Source organism: Dermochelys coriacea, chromosome 3 (genome assembly GCF_009764565.3).
Source record: "Dermochelys coriacea isolate rDerCor1 chromosome 3, rDerCor1.pri.v4, whole genome shotgun sequence".
NCBI lineage: Eukaryota > Metazoa > Chordata > Testudines > Dermochelyidae > Dermochelys > Dermochelys coriacea.
In genome coordinates this window covers 209034137-209051701 of record NC_050070.1, presented here as the reverse complement: position 1 = coordinate 209051701, position 17565 = coordinate 209034137, and the positions used below count along the sequence as shown (strand labels likewise).

Below are 17565 nucleotides of genomic sequence, written 5' to 3'. Positions count from 1 at the left end.
GAGCCCACAACAGGGTTTGTGGGTGCTCTGCACATCTAAAAGCCAAGTCATCCTGTGCATTGCCCTCTTGCTAGGGTGAGAGCTCTCTGCTGAATGTTGTAGCTTGGTAAGACATCATCCATCCTGGGCAGTGATGATTTGCTGCTGCTCTCCGCAGCACATTCTCAGGTCAGCCAGCTTTATAAAGCAGCAGACCTGAGAAGAGTGAGTAAAGACTGGAAAGCAGAGACACAATGGAAAGTGTTCCCTGACCTCTACTATCCTCACCTCATCACACTGTTTCATCTCCTTTCAGGGGTCACCAAGCCCTACCGCTGAATTCTGCAAATAGTTCATCTGCTCAGGCTTGGTTCAGCAACGGAGAATCAGCCTCACCTGTCAGCATGGAGAGCAGACCAAGGCAGAGACTGAGTCAGACAGAATTAGTGACTGGAGCCAGCCATCCCAGGGGTAGCAGAGACAGAGCTTCCCACACCATTTCCTTACACCTTCCACCCATCTGAGCTAGAGCAAATCAAATGACCCACTAGCAACTGTCCGCACAGTGGGACTTGGGCCAGTTTACAAGGTGTTACGCTTGGTTTGCTCACCTCTCTGCCTGCTATGCTGATGTCAGCCAGGACACGACCCATGATGGGCATGTACCATGTGCAGAACAGATGGTCCCAAGCTGGACTGAAGTAGGCTAACGGCATACCAGCCCAAGTGTTGAGTTGGGCATGGACCCAGGTTTCCCTCGTGGTCACCTGTTCTCATTTTTCATTAATGTCTTGCTGGGTAAACTGCACAGTTTGCAGAGGAGTATGGCGTTCACAGGCTGCAGCAATGTACTTCATGTACTAGCAACAGTGATACAGGGCTCATCTCCAGCACCCTACTTGCGAGCGCCAGGAAACACCTTGTTGGGAAAGAAAATCCTTTTCTGGGCAAAGAGATAAGTTTGCTCTCGGAGTCAGCACCCAGGGAAATTTGCTTCAGAAGAAGTCTTGTGACTTTTCATGACCAGAACCACATACAGTCTGAAACTCTTCCAATCCAGGAGTGGCGTTGTTTCTCTCTAGATCAGCAACTTCTTCCTGCGCAGTTTCTTTTTTTTAATCCGAGTGAAGCTGCTCCAGTTCCAACACCTGAGGGAGCTGCTCAAAGGTTCCCCCTTCTCAGGTAGACACTGCCTATTTTTATAAGGAAAACCAGAACTTGGGAAAACCCTTTTGGGTCCAAAGGGATCTATTCTGCCTGTTGAAGAGGAATTTGCACAGCATGTAGAGGAATGAGGAGAAAGAAAACCCTAGCCTATTTTATAAACAATTATAATAAATTCAAACCCATACAGTATGCCCTTATGTATGTGTGTCCAAGTGTTTCTGTAGGTGTGTGTACAGACTGCAGTGACAGCACACCCCAACCCAGCCCTCTGTCCATAACTCTTGTAGCCAGCATTTCTGGCTCTCTCAGGCACTTTTGGGCACTGAAAAAAGAATAATACATTCACAGGCTCCGGCAGCCCCAGAGAATGGTGGCTTGGGCATGGAATGAGGTTGAGGACTGGACATCCTGGAGAGGGCAGGGGCAAAAGGTGTGGAGAGGGGAACGAGATGGGGGGGAAGAGGGGCAGATGGCTCAAGCACTCAGGCCACTCAGAAGCCACCTACAACCTGTTAAGGTTGAATGGACAGAAAGCTGGAATTTTTATGCAAATTTAATAACTGCATATTTAATTGGTATAATTTGCATACATGAGACCAAGCACTATATTTGCAAATAAAAGAACTGCACAGACTATCCCCACTACCTCCTAGATCATTTTAGGGGAGAGGTGGATAGGAGCAGGGGGTGGGGCAGGCTGTCTAGGGACAGGACAGATAGGAGCAGAGGTGTGGGGGTGAGGTGTCAGGATGGATGGGCAGAATGGACAGGGCTGGGCAAGGGGGTGGACTGGGCAGGCTGCGGGAGGCGTTGGGGGGGAAGGGTTGTGCCCACTGTGTTCTCTTGCCTCTACACTGGACATGCCCTAGGCTCTGTGAGTCCCAACTAGCTAGTCTGTGAACACCCTAGGGCAGTGGTTTATAAATTTTCTAGGCTGTGTACCCCCTTTCCAAATAATGTAGTCTATCATGTACCCCTATCTGAGATAGGGTCAAAATATACCTATGAAAACAGAAAAAAAGTCTGTAAAGGATAACATGATGCAAAAATGCACAAGCCCTGGAGTGTGTTGTCCCAGAAAAAATTGTTTGTTAGAATAATTGTATCATATATACCTTCACTTTGGATCAAAGTAGTCCCTCAAACAAGTTTCTAGTTCTAAACATTAAACTGGAAGTTTTCATGGTCATTTTATTGTAATTAATTAAAATTAATGAAGCCTCCATGCTGGTCTCAATCACTCAGACATAACCCATAATAGCCTGTTTGTGACTAAGCATTAAAAATGCCAATCATGTATTTTTGTTGATAATAAAAAGATACAGAAAAGGAGGCAAAGAAAAGGTCACTATACATACATTTCTACAGCTAACCTCGATAATACGAAAATATATTATTGACATTTTTAAATTCTTGATGACTAATGTACAGTAAAAAGAAAAGGAGTACTTGTGGCACCTTAGAGACTAACAAATTTATTTGAGCATAAGCTTTCGTGAGTTACAGCTCACTTCATCGGATGCATCCAATGAAGTGAGCTGTAGCTCACGAAAGCTTATGCTCTAATAAATTTGTTAGTCTCTAAGGTGCCACAAGTACTCCTTTTCTTTTTGCGAATACAGACTAACACGACTACTACTCTAAAACCTGTCATTAATGTACAGTACTTATTGATGTTAACAAAAAAAATATATAATGCATACCTATCAGTGTGATGAATGTCCTTGCTTTTTATCACACAAATCACTGATGGCAGGGAAAATTGGAGAGAGCTTCACTCACAAGTCATTTTCAGCATTTAATCTCTGAGGATACTTTGTCTCGATCGCCACGAGGGCAGAGAATCCAGTCTCACAAAGGTATGTTGTGGAGAAGGGCATCAGAAACTTGAAAGCTCGTTTTGACAGGTATAGGTAATCTTTCATCCTTTGCACCCAGAAGTCTGCCAAAGGTTTGCATGCAAATTCTAATTTAAGCCTACTGTCACAAGAGAGATCTAAAAGTTTCTCCTGCTCATGCACTGGCAGAGGAGGAATTGGAAGAGATTCAGGCTCCTTAAATGGATTGCATATCCAGAAATTTTCATTGTCCATTTTGGGGAAATATTTTCTAAGTTGTTTGCTAAATTGTTGCAAGTGTTCCATAATGTCAGCTTTCACACTCTCATGCAACAGCATATTGTAATTTGTTGCAAGAAATTCTTGCAATGTTGGAAAGCAGTCAATCACATTTCTCTTTAAGCAATTCTCCCAAAACAGTAGTTTCTTAATCATAGATTCGATTTTGTCTTGTGTTTCAAAAATAGTGGTGCTTAAGCCCTGAAGGCCAAAATTGAGCTCGTTAAGGCAAGAAAAAATGTCTACAAGTAGGCTAATCGCTGAAGCCAGGCAGCATCTTACAAGCAAGATGACAGTGCAAAGGGGTAGTGATTGGTGAAAAAAAAATTGAAGCTCGCTGTGCAGCTCAGAGTCGTGTCAGCACTTTGCCACACGACAGCCAGCGAAGCTCAGTGTGCATTAGTAGTGGCAAATGGTCATTTCCCATTTCATTACACAGGGTAGCAAAAATTCTTGAATTTAGACACTGACCCTTAATGAAGTTAACCATTTTGACAGCATCAGACAACAATGACATTAAGTTTTCAGGCATTTTTTGGGAAGCTAGGGCCTCTCTATGGATGCTGCAGTGCACCCATGTGGCTTCTGTTGCTACAGCCTTGATGTGAACCACGACTCCACTCTGTGCTTTCCTATCATTAATTTTGTCCCATCAGTAGAAATCCCTACACTGTGGAACCAGCCAATTCTATTCTCATTCATGAAGTTATCAAGCAGTAAAAAAATAATCTCTTCTCCCGTTGTTTGGATAGGCAGGGAATGACAAAAGAGAAAGTCTTCATGTACGGTACTTTCATATATAGAACGAACATAAACGAAAAGATTAGCTAGGCTGTCTAAATCTGTGGACTTGTCTAATGGCAAAGAATAATTTGTTAGTCTCTAAGGTGCCACAAGTACTCCTTTTCTTTTTGCGAATACAGACTAACACGGCTGCTACTCTGAAACAAAGAATAATAGTCACTGTTCCTAATCCAATTCACAAGCCGAGAAAGAACATTTTCTGCCATATCAGCAATGCAGTGTGACAGTGTCATTGGAGAAGGGTATGGAATCAAGTTTTTTTTTTTTTCCTGCTTTTTCACCGAGCATGCACTTCCCCATGGCCTTCACAGCAGGTATAAGGAAATCTTCTGTAATAGCGTGTGGTTCTCCTGTTTTAGCCACTCTGTAACTCATGAAGTATGAAGCTCGAAGTACATTTACGTTTTCCACGCAAGAATTCGATGGCAGGATTTTTTTGTTGCTTTTTAGCGCTTCTGGTTTTGCAATTGAAAAACTGAGCTGGTTTGTCTTTGAATTGATTGTCTTTAGTCTCTAGATGCTGGCGAAGAAGGGACGGTTTAAGAGTGCCGTTTGGTAAAGCTGCACCGCACAGGACACGCTGTGGCTGAGGGTATCCAGCGTCCCCAGTCCTCGTAAATCCAAGGTCAACGTAGCTTTCATCAAACTTGTGGTTTTTTTTTGACGCCCTTTCTGTGCCCTGCTCTTGCTTCCCAGGTTGCACTTGTAAATCATGCCTGGCCTGCTCTGCGCGGGCACGGCCACAGCCAACAGCAGTCGGGGAATCAGCTGAAACTGCCGCCGCGCTGGGCTGCTGCTGGTGCCGGCGTGTGGCACGTTTTGCGGCTGTCCCCGGCTTGGGCCGGCGAGCCATGTTTCCTCACGGGACGGGAGGCTCACACCCCTCGCCGCGGACACCCGAGGTCGGCCCCAGCGGGTGAGGCGGCGTCCCTGGCGCTACCCAGGCAGAAAGGACCCGTGCGCCAGGGCGGCTGCGGAAAAAGGAACAGGAGGAGGCGGCGGCGGCGGCCCTGTGGCACCTGGGAGGCTAACACGGTTATTTGAGCATCAGCTTTCGCGGGCTACGGCCCGCTTCGTGGGAGACTAGAGGCGGATCAGTTGCCCAGCGGGCTCCATGAAACGCGCTGCCCGCCAGGACCGGGGCTTCCCGCTCTGCCCCCTGACTGGAGCTGGGGCTACGCGGCCCGAGGCGCCATTTCGGGAGCGCGGGGGAGGGGCACCCTGGAGCCCGCCCCCCCGCCCCGGCGCGGACCCCAGTCGGCAGCTCTGAGGGGAGAGCGACGCTCTGACTCCCGCCGCTCCTGGAGACAGAGACGCCGAAGCACTTAGAAGCCTCCTCATTGGTTGAGCTGGCGGCGGAGCTTCCGCCCTCCCCCATTGGCTGGCCGAAGTCGCTCCTCGCCTGGCCATTGGCCCGACTTTGACACGCTCGGCGCTGTGATTGGGCGCGCTGCTGTCGTTATAGTGACGCTATGGGGGAGGAAAGGCAGGGTCCCGGAAGTGAGGGTGGAGGAGCCGCCGGCCTAAAGCGCGCGCGTGCGCCCCTCGTGGGGCTCCCCCAGAGCGGCTGCCCCCCCCCCACCCCCCGCCCCGCCGCCATGGCCGAGCCGGGCCCCGCCGCCTGCCTGCTGCTGCTCCCGCTGCTGCTGAGCCCGGCCCCGGCTGGCGGGGCCGCCGCCGAGGACACCGAGTGGGTCCGGCTGCCCAGCAAGTGCGAGGGTGAGAGACGGGGGGGGGGGTGGAAGGAGGCGGGGGCCCTGGGGAGGTCGGGCGCGCTGAGGGGGTGGGGTGCTGACGGCGGGGGTGAGAGAAGTCGGGGCATCTGGCGGGGCGCGGGATGTCGGGGCATCTGGGAGGAGGGGGAGTGGGGTGCTCAGGGGGCTGAGGGTGGGGGAAGTCGGGGGCACTGAGGGATCTGGGAGGGGGTTGAGGGGGAGGAGGCGAGTGGGGGGCTGAGGGTGGGGGAAGTCGGGGGCACTGAGGGATCTGGGAGGGGGTTGAGGGGGAGGAGGCGAGTGGGGGGCTGAGGGTGGGGGAAGTCGGGGGCACTGAGGGATCTGGGAGGGGGTTGAGGGGGAGGAGGAGAGTGGGGGGCTGAGGGTGGGGGAAGTCGGAGGCAGTGAGGGATCTGGGAAGGGGTTGAGGGGGAGGAGGAGAGTGGGGGGCTGAGGGTGGGGGAAGTCAGGGGCACTGAGGGATCTGGGAGGGGGTTGAGGGGGGAGGAGAGTGGGGGGCTTAGGGGGCTGAGGGTGGGGGAGGTCGGGGGCACTGAGGGATCTGGGAGGGGGTTGAGGGGGAGGAGGAGAGTGGGGGGCTGAGGGTGGGGGAAGTCAGGGGCACTGAGGGATCTGGGAGGGGGTTGAGGGGGGGAGGAGAGTGGGGGGCTTGGGGGGCTGAGGGTGGGGGAGGTCGGGGGCACTGAGGGATCTGGGAAGGGGTTGAGGGGGAGGAGGAGAGTGGGGGGCTGAGGGTGGGGGAAGTCGGGGGCACTGAGGGATCTGGGAGGGGGTTGAGGGGGAGGAGGAGAGTGGGGGGCTCAGGGGGCTGAGGGTGGGGGAAGTCGGGGGCACTGAGGGATCTGGGAAGGGGTTGAGGGGGAGGAGGAGAGTGGGGGGCTGAGGGTGGGGAAGTCGGGGGCACTGAGGGATCTGGGAGGGGGCTGAAGGGTAGGGTGCTGAGGGAGAGTAGGGTGGGGTGCTGAGGCACACTGAGGCATCTGGGGAAGGTCAGGGGGCTGAGGGGTGGGGTGCTGAGCAGGACAGAAGGGTCTGGGGGAGGTCGGGGGCACTGAGGGGGTGGGGGAAGCTGGGGCATCTGGGGGGTAGTGGAGGTTGAGGGATCTGGGGGAGGTTGGGGTGGTGAGGGTGAGAGAAGTGGGGGACACTGAGGGATCTGGGAGGGGGTTGAGGGAGTGGGGTGCTGAGGGGCACTGAGGGATCTGGGGGCGGTCAGGGGGCTGAGGGGTGGGGTGCTCAGAAGGAGGCTAAGGGTGGGGTTGAGGGAGGCAGGGCGAGTGATAGGAGGTAGCAGAGCACAGATAATGGACCCATGTGGATGCTGTAGAGGCACGATGACAAGCAATCTGATGGGGTGAAGGGGTCCATGGTATCCCAGGCAGCCCTGGAGGAAAGGAGAACAGCAGTTTCCATGCTGACAAATTGTGGCTTCTGGCGCTTTCCCCACATTTCTCTCACTGTGGTTTGTAGAGGCATGTTTCCTGTGGTGGGTGGGGAGAAGGCCCAGTGAGAAAAGGGAACTGCTACTTCTTGCTCCAATGGTCATGGCTCACATTGTCAGATGTTTGTGTGTGGTGGGGGGGTGTTCTACCATGCAAGGCATTTAAGAAAGTAAAGGAGAGACCTAACTATTGAGAAAATCCCATGCCTCTGGTGGGATTGAGGTGAGGGACAAATAGGAATAATCGATTCTGGGAGGTAAGGGTGCGGGGGAGAAGCGGGCCAAAGTATGTGGGGGGGAGGGGGGAAGCAGTGGAGGATGTGGTGTGATGGGTGAACTGCTTGCTTTGGGTGATGCAGCAGTTCTGGTGCCCCCACTGACTTGAGTGTCTCTTGGTTAGCAGTTGCACAATAGTTCACTAATTTCTCAACCAAAAAACTCTGGAATAAAAACCCCCTCTCCCAAATACAGTAGCTGGGGTGTCTGGTTTTGTGTGTTGTCTTGTCTATTAAATAATTATAGCATGTGTTCCCTGAAAACAAGCTCCACGAGGACCCTTTAGTTAGAGTCACACTTAACTCTAAGCATCTACTTCTAAAATAGCCCTGCTTGCTGGAAATGACCTACTCGTACCTCTAGCAAGCAAGCAAGCCAGACCCTTAGGAGGGCAGTACAGTTCAGTGCACCCACTAACCTGCTTCTCTTCTCCAGTGTGCAAGTATGTGGCAGTAGAACTGAAATCTGCCTTTGAGGAAACCGGGAAGACAAAGGAGGTGATTGACACACAGTATGGCTTTTTGGGCGGAAAGGGGTCTGGAATCAAGTACACGCAATCGTAAGTGAATCAATCAGTGACATCCACTCAGTGGCCCTCTTTGCTGCTCCTCTGGATTAATAAATACCTCCACAAAGAGCACTCACAAGCAGGGGGTGACCTGGCCACCTACCACACTTGGGGGCAAAGGTTGCTTATCCTTCTCCAGAGTTATCCGTGTTGGCAAGATATGATGGATGTTGAGTCCCTAGCAGGGTTTGATGCAGTGGTACTGCTCCACTAGTTACCAAGAATTGCAGATCCAAAGCGAAGTTACGAGGGGTGGTTTGAGCGTAGCCGTGCTGCACAGTCCTAACTCGGGACCTCTGTCACCTGCAGCAAGCTGGGCGGAGATTCTTCTGCTAGCTTTCTGCAGCACTCCGACAATTCTGTGGCAGCTTCACTTACATTTTGAAAGTAGGTTTTTAATTAATTTTAATACGTGTATCAGTCCAGTGGGCTTGGGTCACTGCTGCTAAATTCCATTTATCTTGTGCTCTCCCAACGCACTCAGTTGTCAGTGTTCCTCAGATATCTGCGATGTAGAAATTGTCATACAAAAGTGGGGGTTCTGTAAGCTGAGGAGGGGACAGTTGTGGCTTTGGGCACCTGGGATTGTAGGATAACCATATTAGCTGGATTTTTCTGCTATAGTGGTCAGGGATGAAGTAGTAGCCTAAGTTGGAATTTAAATAATTGTCATTCAGCTCCAGAGTTAACATGTCACTGTGAGATCAGTGGTGTGCTCCCTTAGACCTGCTTCAGACTCTGCCCGCTTGGGCAAACCTCACTGCACCAGTTACGTTCAGTTCACGTTTTCAAGTTTTCTAGCCCTCACAGTTGAGAAGGAAACAGAGTCTTTCATGGACCCTCTTCTGCCAGATGTAGTGCGGTGCCAGTCATCATTGCTGTTAATCTCAGTTTTTTTTCAAGGCAGTTAGCTCCTCTTGGGGCTGTGCATGGAGACCGTTTGAGTTGAGGCTTAAACAAGATATCCGCCTGCTTCTTAGGTGTTGCGCACAGGGAACCCACTACGCTGCTGCTCAGGAATCTGCACTGGCAGGCAGTATGTTTCTGGATGTGGTTCAAAGTAGTGACTCTAATCTACAGAACCCTGAATGGCATGGGCCACCTGTCTCACCCTCTGTGATCTTGTTGTGCTACAATCAGCAGACGTGGAGCCCTTGAAGTGTAAATGGGGAAGAGGCTCCTCACAGGATGCTCTCTGAGGGCCTGTTGACTTTGGAAATAGTTTCCCCGACAGCCTGGCTTTGTGAGCTTCCAGTCATGCTGCAAAACCCACCTGTCTCGCAGGGGGTGGGGGTGCTGATAAATGGACCAGGTTTGTTCTGTGGGCAGTCATTGCTTCAGGATCACTCGGCATCTTATATTCCTGTTGGAGGAGGTAGTTCAATTAGTGTGGGAAGGTATTTTTTAATTGAATGTAATTGTTTTTCAAGACACCATTAGCTTGAAATCTAGTCACTTTAAGAAATCCAAGGACTTTGCCTACCCCTGAAGTATGTCTGTATTGGAGCTAACTCTGATCAAGCTAGGGTGCTAAAAACAGCTGCCCCAAAGATGATGCTGTCCAAGACCCTAGGTGTGTACTAAGGGCAGCTAGCCTGCCGGTGCCATCCTGGCTACACTTCTATTTTTAGTATGCTAGCTATCAGAGCTATCGAGCTTGACATTACATTTCCAGCTGCAGTACAGACAGACCCTGAATCCCCCTTGCCTACTTCTGATGGTTTTACAGCCGCACTCCTCTCTTTAAATGTTTTTCTCCCTGGCCACAATGAGGAAATACAGATACAAAGAGAAGAAACTGGCTATGGTGAAACAGTAAGGCTGCTGTGTACACATGGTGTGTGCTGCAAACACTTTTCATTTGCCCTGGTTATAGGTTTTACAAATAACAATAGTGGGTAAACAACTTCAGGCACCAGTGAGATATTGTAAGTTGATGGGGCCCTTTAATTTGTGTCTGGTACCTAGAGTATAAGGTTGGGGTTGTACATTAAGTTTGAGCCCTCAAGATTGCAAAGATGATCTGTCAAACGTGAATTGGCTGAGTCTACAGCAGGCAGCTCCAGTCTGTTACTCAGAGCTTTCCCATGCACTGGATGAGACACTGGTGGTTTCTCAGCTACTATTCAGACCTTTGAGGGCAAAAATGCTGCTTCTAATGTTAGTTCCCTTCTGCTGATGCTTGGCAAAGCTCTGGGCAGGAGTAGAGGCTGGCTCTGGCGCTAGCAACATGGGATAAGGACCAGAAAATGAAGGCTGTGATGGGGGTTATGCAGCAGACACACCTTCTCCCTACACCTCCCTTGCAGTTGCCAGAAGTCTCTGGGAGAGGAGTGAAGTAGTGTAGACCCCTTGCAGTTGCTAGGAAGCTGTAATGGAGGAGCCCGTCCCACTTTCAATAGCCAGATGGAGGTAGGGGGAGCACAGTGGTGGAGCCCACACCCCTTTGCAGGAGCCAGGGGCTGTGGAGATAAGAAGTGTCTTTATCCTTTTGGCACTTGGAGGGAGGCAGGCAGGGGAGTTCCAGTTGATTAGACACCTGTCATCAAGAGGCTGATACCTTCTGAAAGGTGGAGCATTTAAGATGGCCCCAGGATCAGCAAGCTGGTGGAAATTCCAGCAGCTGCAGAGACTAGCCATTGCCCCAGCCCCTTCATCTTGTGTCCATCTCTAGCCAGTGGGCTTAGTCCTCGAACTAGAATTTTTCTAGCCCTGTTAATGGACTGTAGCCTTTCTCGGGGAGCCGTACTAAATCCTTCCCTGTTTCACCAACTTCTCCTCTGGGCAGGGATATCCGACTGATCGAGGTGACCGAGACCATCTGCAAGAGGCTGTTGGACTATAACCTGCACAAAGAGAGAACTGGCAGTAACAGGTTTGCAAAGGTTTGTGCTGTTGCTTGTTCCTTTTCACTGGAGCTTTAGTCAGATGCCCCTAGGCCTTGCCTTGCCAAGAGCATCCATGTTTGCGTCCTTGGTCTGCATCTGCGAAACAGACTTCCCAGGTATAGAAGTAGCCTCTCTCCCTCCCTCAACTTGTTAGTGTAACCTTCTCTCCATGGCCCTGCTGGTTGGTTGCATGCAACCAAGAAGCCTGGTGGGGAGGTGTAGCAGACCTATTCTCATGGGTGGAGTGGGGAGGTGCTAGTATAATGGGTATGTACTGAGTGGTTTCTCCCGCCTCTGGTTTGGGATCAGGTACGGATTAACAATTCCATTTTAAAAGTGTAGGTCGAGATCGCTAGCTGCCCAGGTAAATGTGCTGCTCTAGTAATGTTAAAGCTAAGGATAGTCCCATCCTCTTGACTGCCCCTTCTGTGTTTGCGTTGTGGCTTTGCACCTGCCAGGGTTTCAAGGGAAACAGTATGATTTGCTATCAGCGTGGCAGGAAAAGCTGTGAAACCATGACTCTTGCAAGGTCTGTGCACAAGGGGGCAGAGCGTCCCAGAGAACCCTTTGGGTTTGGTTGAGTTTGCCTTTCACAAAGACACTTTGTGCAGTCTCAGGGCTGGGCCCAGGGATCATGCCTGTGATGGAAGAGGCAGGGTTCTGTATAGACTATATCGGTCTAGAGAATGAGCTGGGGCTTTAGCAATGGGAAAGCAAGGCTTCCCTTTCCAAAGGACTGTGGTACTGCTATGCCCTAGAGTCAATCCCCATTGTGACTTTTATCCGTTTACAGTCAGGCCTGTCCCTTTAGCGTTCTCCGCTCACATCCAGGCCACGTCGGAGTGTTGCCACTGCTTCCTCTGGAATGTTGTTGGAATCCAGCCTTTTCTGCCTGTTCAGACAGCCAAGCCTCATCGTGGGCTGCCATGGACTGCATCCTCCTTACTACCCACGTTGCAACAGCCATTTGAAACAGGGCTGCTAGGACCATCGTCCCTGGCCATCGCTCGTGCTGTCTCCCTCCTATGAGTCCCTCCCCTGACTCCACATCAAGAGCAACCTGCTTGACCCTTTAGGCCCTCCCCAGCTCTGCCCCTCCCACCTTCACTTCACCAGGGATGCAGTCTCTTCCTCTGGCTTGTCTGCTCCTCGTGCATAGAATGCCCTCCCCAAACTGAACCAGACAGCCACTGCCCTCTCCTCCTTCAAGTCCTGCATCTAGAACTACCCGGGCCAGGACACTGACAAGGAATCCGCCACCATGTTCGCCGCCTCGGGGCAGATGAGGAAAGTCCGTGTTCATTTAGTCATGGAAGCACAAACTTCGAACAAGTGTCATAGCCTTCCCTCTGCCCTCCTCCTCCTCAGGCTGGTCATCTTCGATGGCATGTTCTTCATGGCCGGGACTGTCTGTCAAGCAACAAGCGTGTTGGGGTCCCAGTCCAGCTGGAGCTGCTGGATGCCATACAGAGGGAGGTGTGGGGGGCAGCAGATAAGGCCAGGCTTTCACACCCTCCTGAGAAGTGAATGGGCTGCTCAGCCACTTGCCCCTGAGGCTTCTCCCTTCATGCTGCACTGGTGCCAGGACTCCTGGTGTGGGGGCTGGTGCTGCACCCCCTCTTCTGCAGGGCTCTGAGCTGGCTCCCATGTAGGGGAGCTGTGTGAGAGTTCCCCTCTCTCCCTGAGTGCAAGCATTGTGCGTATGGGGCTGGGATTCTGCCCCTTACCGAAGGTGGGGTCACTCGCATTACTGTGTCTCCTTAGGGAATGTCGGAGACGTTTGAAACCCTGCACAACCTGGTGCACAAGGGGGTGAAAGTGGTGATGGACATCCCCTATGAGCTGTGGAACGAGACCTCTGCTGAAGTGGCTGACCTCAAGAAGCAGGTACTGTCCATGCGGTAGCGCTATGTCCCTGGGGGGCGCTAGCGTGGAGGGCAGCAATGGCTGGGAGGCCTGGGATGCAGAGTGGGGGAGATCTGGGAAGACTGGCTCAGGCTGGGTGTGGGTATCGTACTTCACTGCAGCATATGAGCTGCCCCTCTTGGGGAAGCTCGTCCTGGAGCTGCGCTTGCTCCCCATGTTAGGGGGAGGGGCCCTGGGAGTGGGTTAGTAGGAAGGCCTCGTGGTGCTGGACCGTGCTTTCTCTCTGCACTAGTGTGATGTGCTGGTGGAGGAATTCGAAGACGTGATCGAGGACTGGTACAGGCATCACCAGAAGGAAGACCTGGCTCAGTTTCTCTGTGCGAACCATGTGCTGAAAGGGAAAGACACAAGTGAGTTTGACCACAGCAAATACAAGGGGGCATTGGCCTCTAAGCAGAGGCCACACATGTGCTCCAGTGCCAGAGTGATGGGTGCAGCAGAGGAGCATCGAAATGCCATCTCTTAGTGTGAGCAGGAAGGGGGTGTGGGGTGGGGAGAGGAAACCTGACAGCCTCACTGCTCCCTTTTCTCCATGATGTCATCCCTGCAGGCTGCCTGGCAGAGCAGTGGGCCAGCAAGAAGGGAGATGTAGCGACCACAGGGGAGAAGAAGACAAAGAAAAAGGGTGGCAAGAACAAGAAGGCAGCAGAGAAGAAAAACAAGAAGGAGAAGGTCGAGGAAGCAAAAAGCCACCTGGGCCCAAGTGCTGAAAGGAGCCCTGAGGAGGAGGGGGATATCCAGCCAAAGGCTTCCCTTGCGCATAGCCCAGCTGACGAGCTGTAGTTTCTCTGACTCCGTATGCCAATTTGCAGCCCATGGTAGGGACAGTGGACACTCTGGACAGGTGGGATATTGGATGCATTCTGGGCATCACAACAGCCAGTTGCCTCACAAGATGGTGACCCCTTATTTACTGAAGGGAAATAAATGAGAACTCTTCCAACTTATTGCTCCAAGGGAAGCAGCCTGTTCCTGCTGGGTGGAGATCTTGGCCAGTCATGCCGTAGCTAGTCAGCATTACCATGAGCAGTGGTACCACATGGATCACAGCACCTGACAGAGACCCCTGCACGTGCAGGGCAACTGGGCCGGACAGGAGATGCCTCCTGAGTACATGGAGCTTGTTAAACTCCCCTTAGTACTCCCTAGACAATACAGATCCTGCCTTCAGCGGGAGACTTGCCGCCTCTTGCCCAGCTTGGTTGTGGTTGATGAGCGGGTATGGAAGTGGGAGAAAGGAGGCTGGTTTGCTCACAGAGGAGCCTCTGGCTTTTGTCTACAGCTGCCCTTGGGACAGGGAACTTGGCAGTGGCTTGGAAGGAGAGTGACTTCTGCGTGGCCAGCCTGGTGGGTTTGGACACACGGTCTTTTCCACGAAGGCTGAGCCCAGTCCTGCCTTCCCTACGCCAGGCAGTCCCACTGAGCGTGCTGGGGTCCCACAATGAGTTATCCTCCTGCTTTGCAAGCTTGGTGCCCACCCCTCTCCCGTAATACCATTCCATTCAGGAGCAGCCATTCCAGCTCCCTGGAAGCCTTTGGCTCCTGCTGTTGCTGCAGAGAGGACCCTTCCCCCCTCTGCTAATGTCCTGTTTCATTTGGTCTAGCGTGTGCTCCCTGTACTAGCTGTCACTCTCCCTGCTGCACTGTGGACAGCAGCTCCTTGCTTTGCAAGGAGAGGCTCACTTGTATTTGATGCAGTTCTTTGCTACCTGTTGGCGGTTTCTCTTAAAGTGTCAATAGATATTAACACCCTCCCCGTGGGGTGCAGGAGCAGGACCCACTATGGCCTGTAGTGACACCCGGATAACTCTGAATGCAGTCTTTGTCTCTCTTGCACGTGCCCAAGAGCCTCCCATCAGCTCTAACGCTCATCAAAGCACGTGGGGACCCCAGCCTGGGAGTGGGGTTAGGTCTGGTCAAGTCCAGCCAGGATGACCTGTGATCTCAGCACTGCAGCTCAGTCAGACGTCAGTGCACTGAGATGGCTGCTCTGCTAGAATTAGGTATGTTCCTGAGTGCTCTTTCGTCTCACCGGCTCCATCGTGTGTCATGGAATATTCCTAGGTAGTGAGAGACTCATTGGTCTTACCCTGCTTTTCAGGCTAGTGAGCGACTGTTGGTTTCCTGCCCCAGGCAGGGCACCATACTCCAGGCACCAGCACTTCCAACTCTTGCCACTTTATCACAGGTCTCATGGTGTGTGTGTGTGTGTGTGTGTGTGTGTGTGTGTGTGTGTTTGTTTGTTTGTTTAACAACCTCGGCTCGTGGCATCATGGGATTATGTGAGAATCTTGGCTTTAGAATGAAGCTGTTTCTAGCCCTCATGGCTGCAGGGGACAGCTTGAAAGTGTCACCAGAGTTACTTAAAAGGCTCAGAAGTCAGAGAAAACTCCAAATGTGTGGTTTTTAAAAAAAAAAAAAAATTGTTGGGGGCTAGACCCTGGGTTCTGAATGTCAGGGGTTGGCCCTGCCACTTAGTCGCAGCCCAAGAGGCACAATTGGAAGTAAGCTTAGAATTATTTTTAAGCAAGGCAATTTTACACCACTTCCTGCTGGGGAGTAACCCTGTAATGCAGTCGACTGACTGCAGTGGGAGTGGGGGTGGGTCGGTACAACTGGCCATGGGTGATGGAGAGGAATGAATGAGGCTATCTGGTGTGACAAGTTTTTGTCCTTTCAGTTTTGTTCTATAGTAACTGCTGGAGTTGCTGCAACTATACACTGGACTCTGTTACCGCAAGCAAGGGACTTGGCATTTCTGGCATTCTAGTTAGTGAAACTGTCCTGAAGCAACTAAGAGCCTTGTGGCCTCCAGCCCTTGCTCTTGTGGAAGGTTATCCTCTGATCACCTTTTTCCTTCTCTCTTCCCCACACAGTCCTCCTTTACAGGTAGTAATGAGCTCTGCAATGCCAGAACCTCTGCTTTTCACCTGCTGGGACAGCTGCTACACCAGTGGCAGAGCACCTGTTAATGCTGCCCCTACCGTGCCTACACTAGAGACGCTTCCAGCACCGACTTCAGTTCTGGGAGTGCTAGCAGAGGCTAGAGCCCTCCTGGAGATGGGCCCAAGGCTGCCATTGGCCTTGATTAGACTTTCTGAGGAGGCTTAGACAGGGCATTATGTGACAGTGTTAAAAACACCAGCGGACTGTCAACATGAGGGCTCCTAACCCCAGTGGAATCTGTCCAAGGAGCTGTTTACACTCAGGAGACAGGAGCACCTCCCATAGCACCAGCACCATTCCCCCAGCACAGCGAAAAGGGGCTGGGTATGCCATACAGACCCCCAGGCCCTGGCATGTACACAGCAGTGAGATGCTGCAATGCAACTCTTGCCTCTACATTTCCCAGCTCTTCCCCTGCTCCATGGCAATGTAAGACAGTGAAGTGTAGCACCCATGCAGTGAGAAGCAGAGAGATCAGAAGAAAATGCTCTCTGGGCCTTCAGTAGATACAATCCTCCTCCAGTAAAGCTGCTGCTGGAACATCCTAACAAGAGACTCCAGCACTTCTACAGATCCTGGCTTATTGCGTTGTTTTTGACCCAAGCCTTTCACCCCTGTGTTCTAGGTACTTGTCTGGCCTTGAGCCCAGTTCCAGGTGAGGTTGCTGAGCCCAAGGTGAGGCTCCTGGTGTTTGTTTGCACATTGTGTTTGATTCCCCTAGTACTTTGCAATGGGAGGAGTGTTTGCTGCTTTCGCCAAGATACAGCAGAAGTCTAGTGTTCTTCCCTGACTGCTGCTTAGCAGGGGTGATTGACCAGTTCTGCTCTGCTGCTGTTGTTCCTGGGTCCACATAGTTGTTTGCGTAATTGCAACTGAAACCTTTCTGTAAGGGTTTGTGCCAATGAGTGTGGTGCAATAGGGCAGGCCCTTGCCAGGTGCAGCTCAATGACCCAATGACTGAGGGGAAGACAAAGCCCAGGTCCAAGCCAGAGTTACTGCAGCCATTGAGACGTCCAGAGATTGCATGCAGACATCTGGAATAGGAGCATGGGAGAGTTTCTCAAATGAACAGGAATCTTAAGACTCCTTATCAAGAGCACTGCAGCAAACTGGGCCTGCCCCAGGAACAATGCAGAGATAGCATCCAGCTGATTTCAGAGCAAACCTCTGTGCTGGACAGAGGGAACCTGCCTTTGACGGAGACCCAAATCCGTCTGTTACACAGTGGCAGCATTGAGATAGCTCAGAGAGGCTGCAGGGTTTCCATATGTGGGCACAGCAGTGAGCTGGTACATGCACAGGGCAGGGAGGGTGCAGGGGCTTTTTTATGTCTTACCCAACACAGGACAGTTAGGCCCTGTTTGCAGTTGAGAACAGTGAGATGCTGAGCCAAAGAGGGTGATGGTACCAACCTAGTCCTCTCCGGGCTAGGCTGGATTACAGAACCCAGCCAGTGATGACAGAGCAGTAGCTGATAGCCCTTCCGTATGGTGCTCTTATTAACCTCTCATTTTTCTTCTCCTCCCTCCGCAGAGGGCTAGGATGAGCAGTTGTATCTTAAATGACTAGGGCCCTGTTGGCTCCATAGCCAACTCTCTTGTGTAGATAGTGGCCTGTGATCCTATGTGAATCTGGTTAATGGTCACATAGTTTCACCCTGAATTCACTCTTGTGTGCTATTTGCAGTTATTTTTTAAATAAACTCCAAGTCTGTTAA

The 17565-nt window shown here is 51.7% G+C and overlaps 2 protein-coding genes and 1 long non-coding RNA gene across 8 annotated transcripts in view; 2 read left to right on the top strand and 1 right to left on the bottom strand.

Moving 5' to 3' along the window:
- Window positions 1-5200, bottom strand: part of LOC119853341 — a 22868-nt gene extending 17668 nt beyond the window's left edge. For all 4 annotated transcript variants that reach the window (XR_005292047.2, XR_005292046.2, XR_006280512.1 and 1 more), the window contains exon 1: window positions 2850-5200. This is a non-coding gene — a long non-coding RNA (uncharacterized LOC119853341). The remainder of the gene's footprint in view (window positions 1-2849) is intronic.
- Window positions 1-16330, top strand: part of PTCRA (pre T cell antigen receptor alpha) — a 25346-nt gene extending 9016 nt beyond the window's left edge. The window contains exons 5-7 of one of the 2 annotated variants that reach the window (XR_006280510.1): window positions 296-680; window positions 1371-1374; window positions 16320-16330. Coding sequence is in view for 1 of the 2 variants with exons in the window: in XM_038396299.2 (XP_038252227.1) it covers window positions 296-503 (208 nt within the window). In the remaining variant the exon portion in view is untranslated. Of the gene's footprint in view, window positions 1-295; window positions 1342-1370; window positions 1375-16319 lie in introns of those variants that run through there. The other variant, XM_038396299.2, reaches the window with a different exon arrangement.
- Window positions 5307-17565, top strand: CNPY3 (canopy FGF signaling regulator 3). Of its 2 annotated transcripts, XR_006280509.1 has the most exons (7): window positions 5328-5786; window positions 7956-8079; window positions 10877-10973; window positions 12741-12863; window positions 13135-13252; window positions 13453-13746; window positions 15779-17565. XR_006280509.1 is itself a non-coding variant. In XM_038396296.2 (6 exons), exons 1-6 carry the CDS (start codon window positions 5540-5542, stop codon window positions 13683-13685), a joined length of 942 nt encoding a protein of 313 aa, XP_038252224.2. In that variant the 5' UTR covers window positions 5307-5539; the 3' UTR covers window positions 13686-17565. The 2 variants fall into 2 exon arrangements, 1 of the variants encoding a protein (XP_038252224.2); XM_038396296.2 differs by having other exon boundaries at window positions 5307-5786; window positions 13453-17565.

What these genes read in the sequence shown, in the direction of transcription:
- CNPY3 (XM_038396296.2), top strand. Translation starts at nt 5,540, where the DNA reads ATGGGGGAGGAAAGGCAGGGTCCCGGAAGTGAGGGTGGAGGAGCCGCC. An exon ending in GCAGTAACAGGTTTGCAAAG is followed by an intron (nt 10,974 to 12,740) that starts GTTTGTGCTGTT and finishes GTGTCTCCTTAG; the next exon opens with GGAATGTCGGAGACGTTTGA. An exon ending in TGGCTGACCTCAAGAAGCAG is followed by an intron (nt 12,864 to 13,134) that starts GTACTGTCCATG and finishes TCTCTGCACTAG; the next exon opens with TGTGATGTGCTGGTGGAGGA.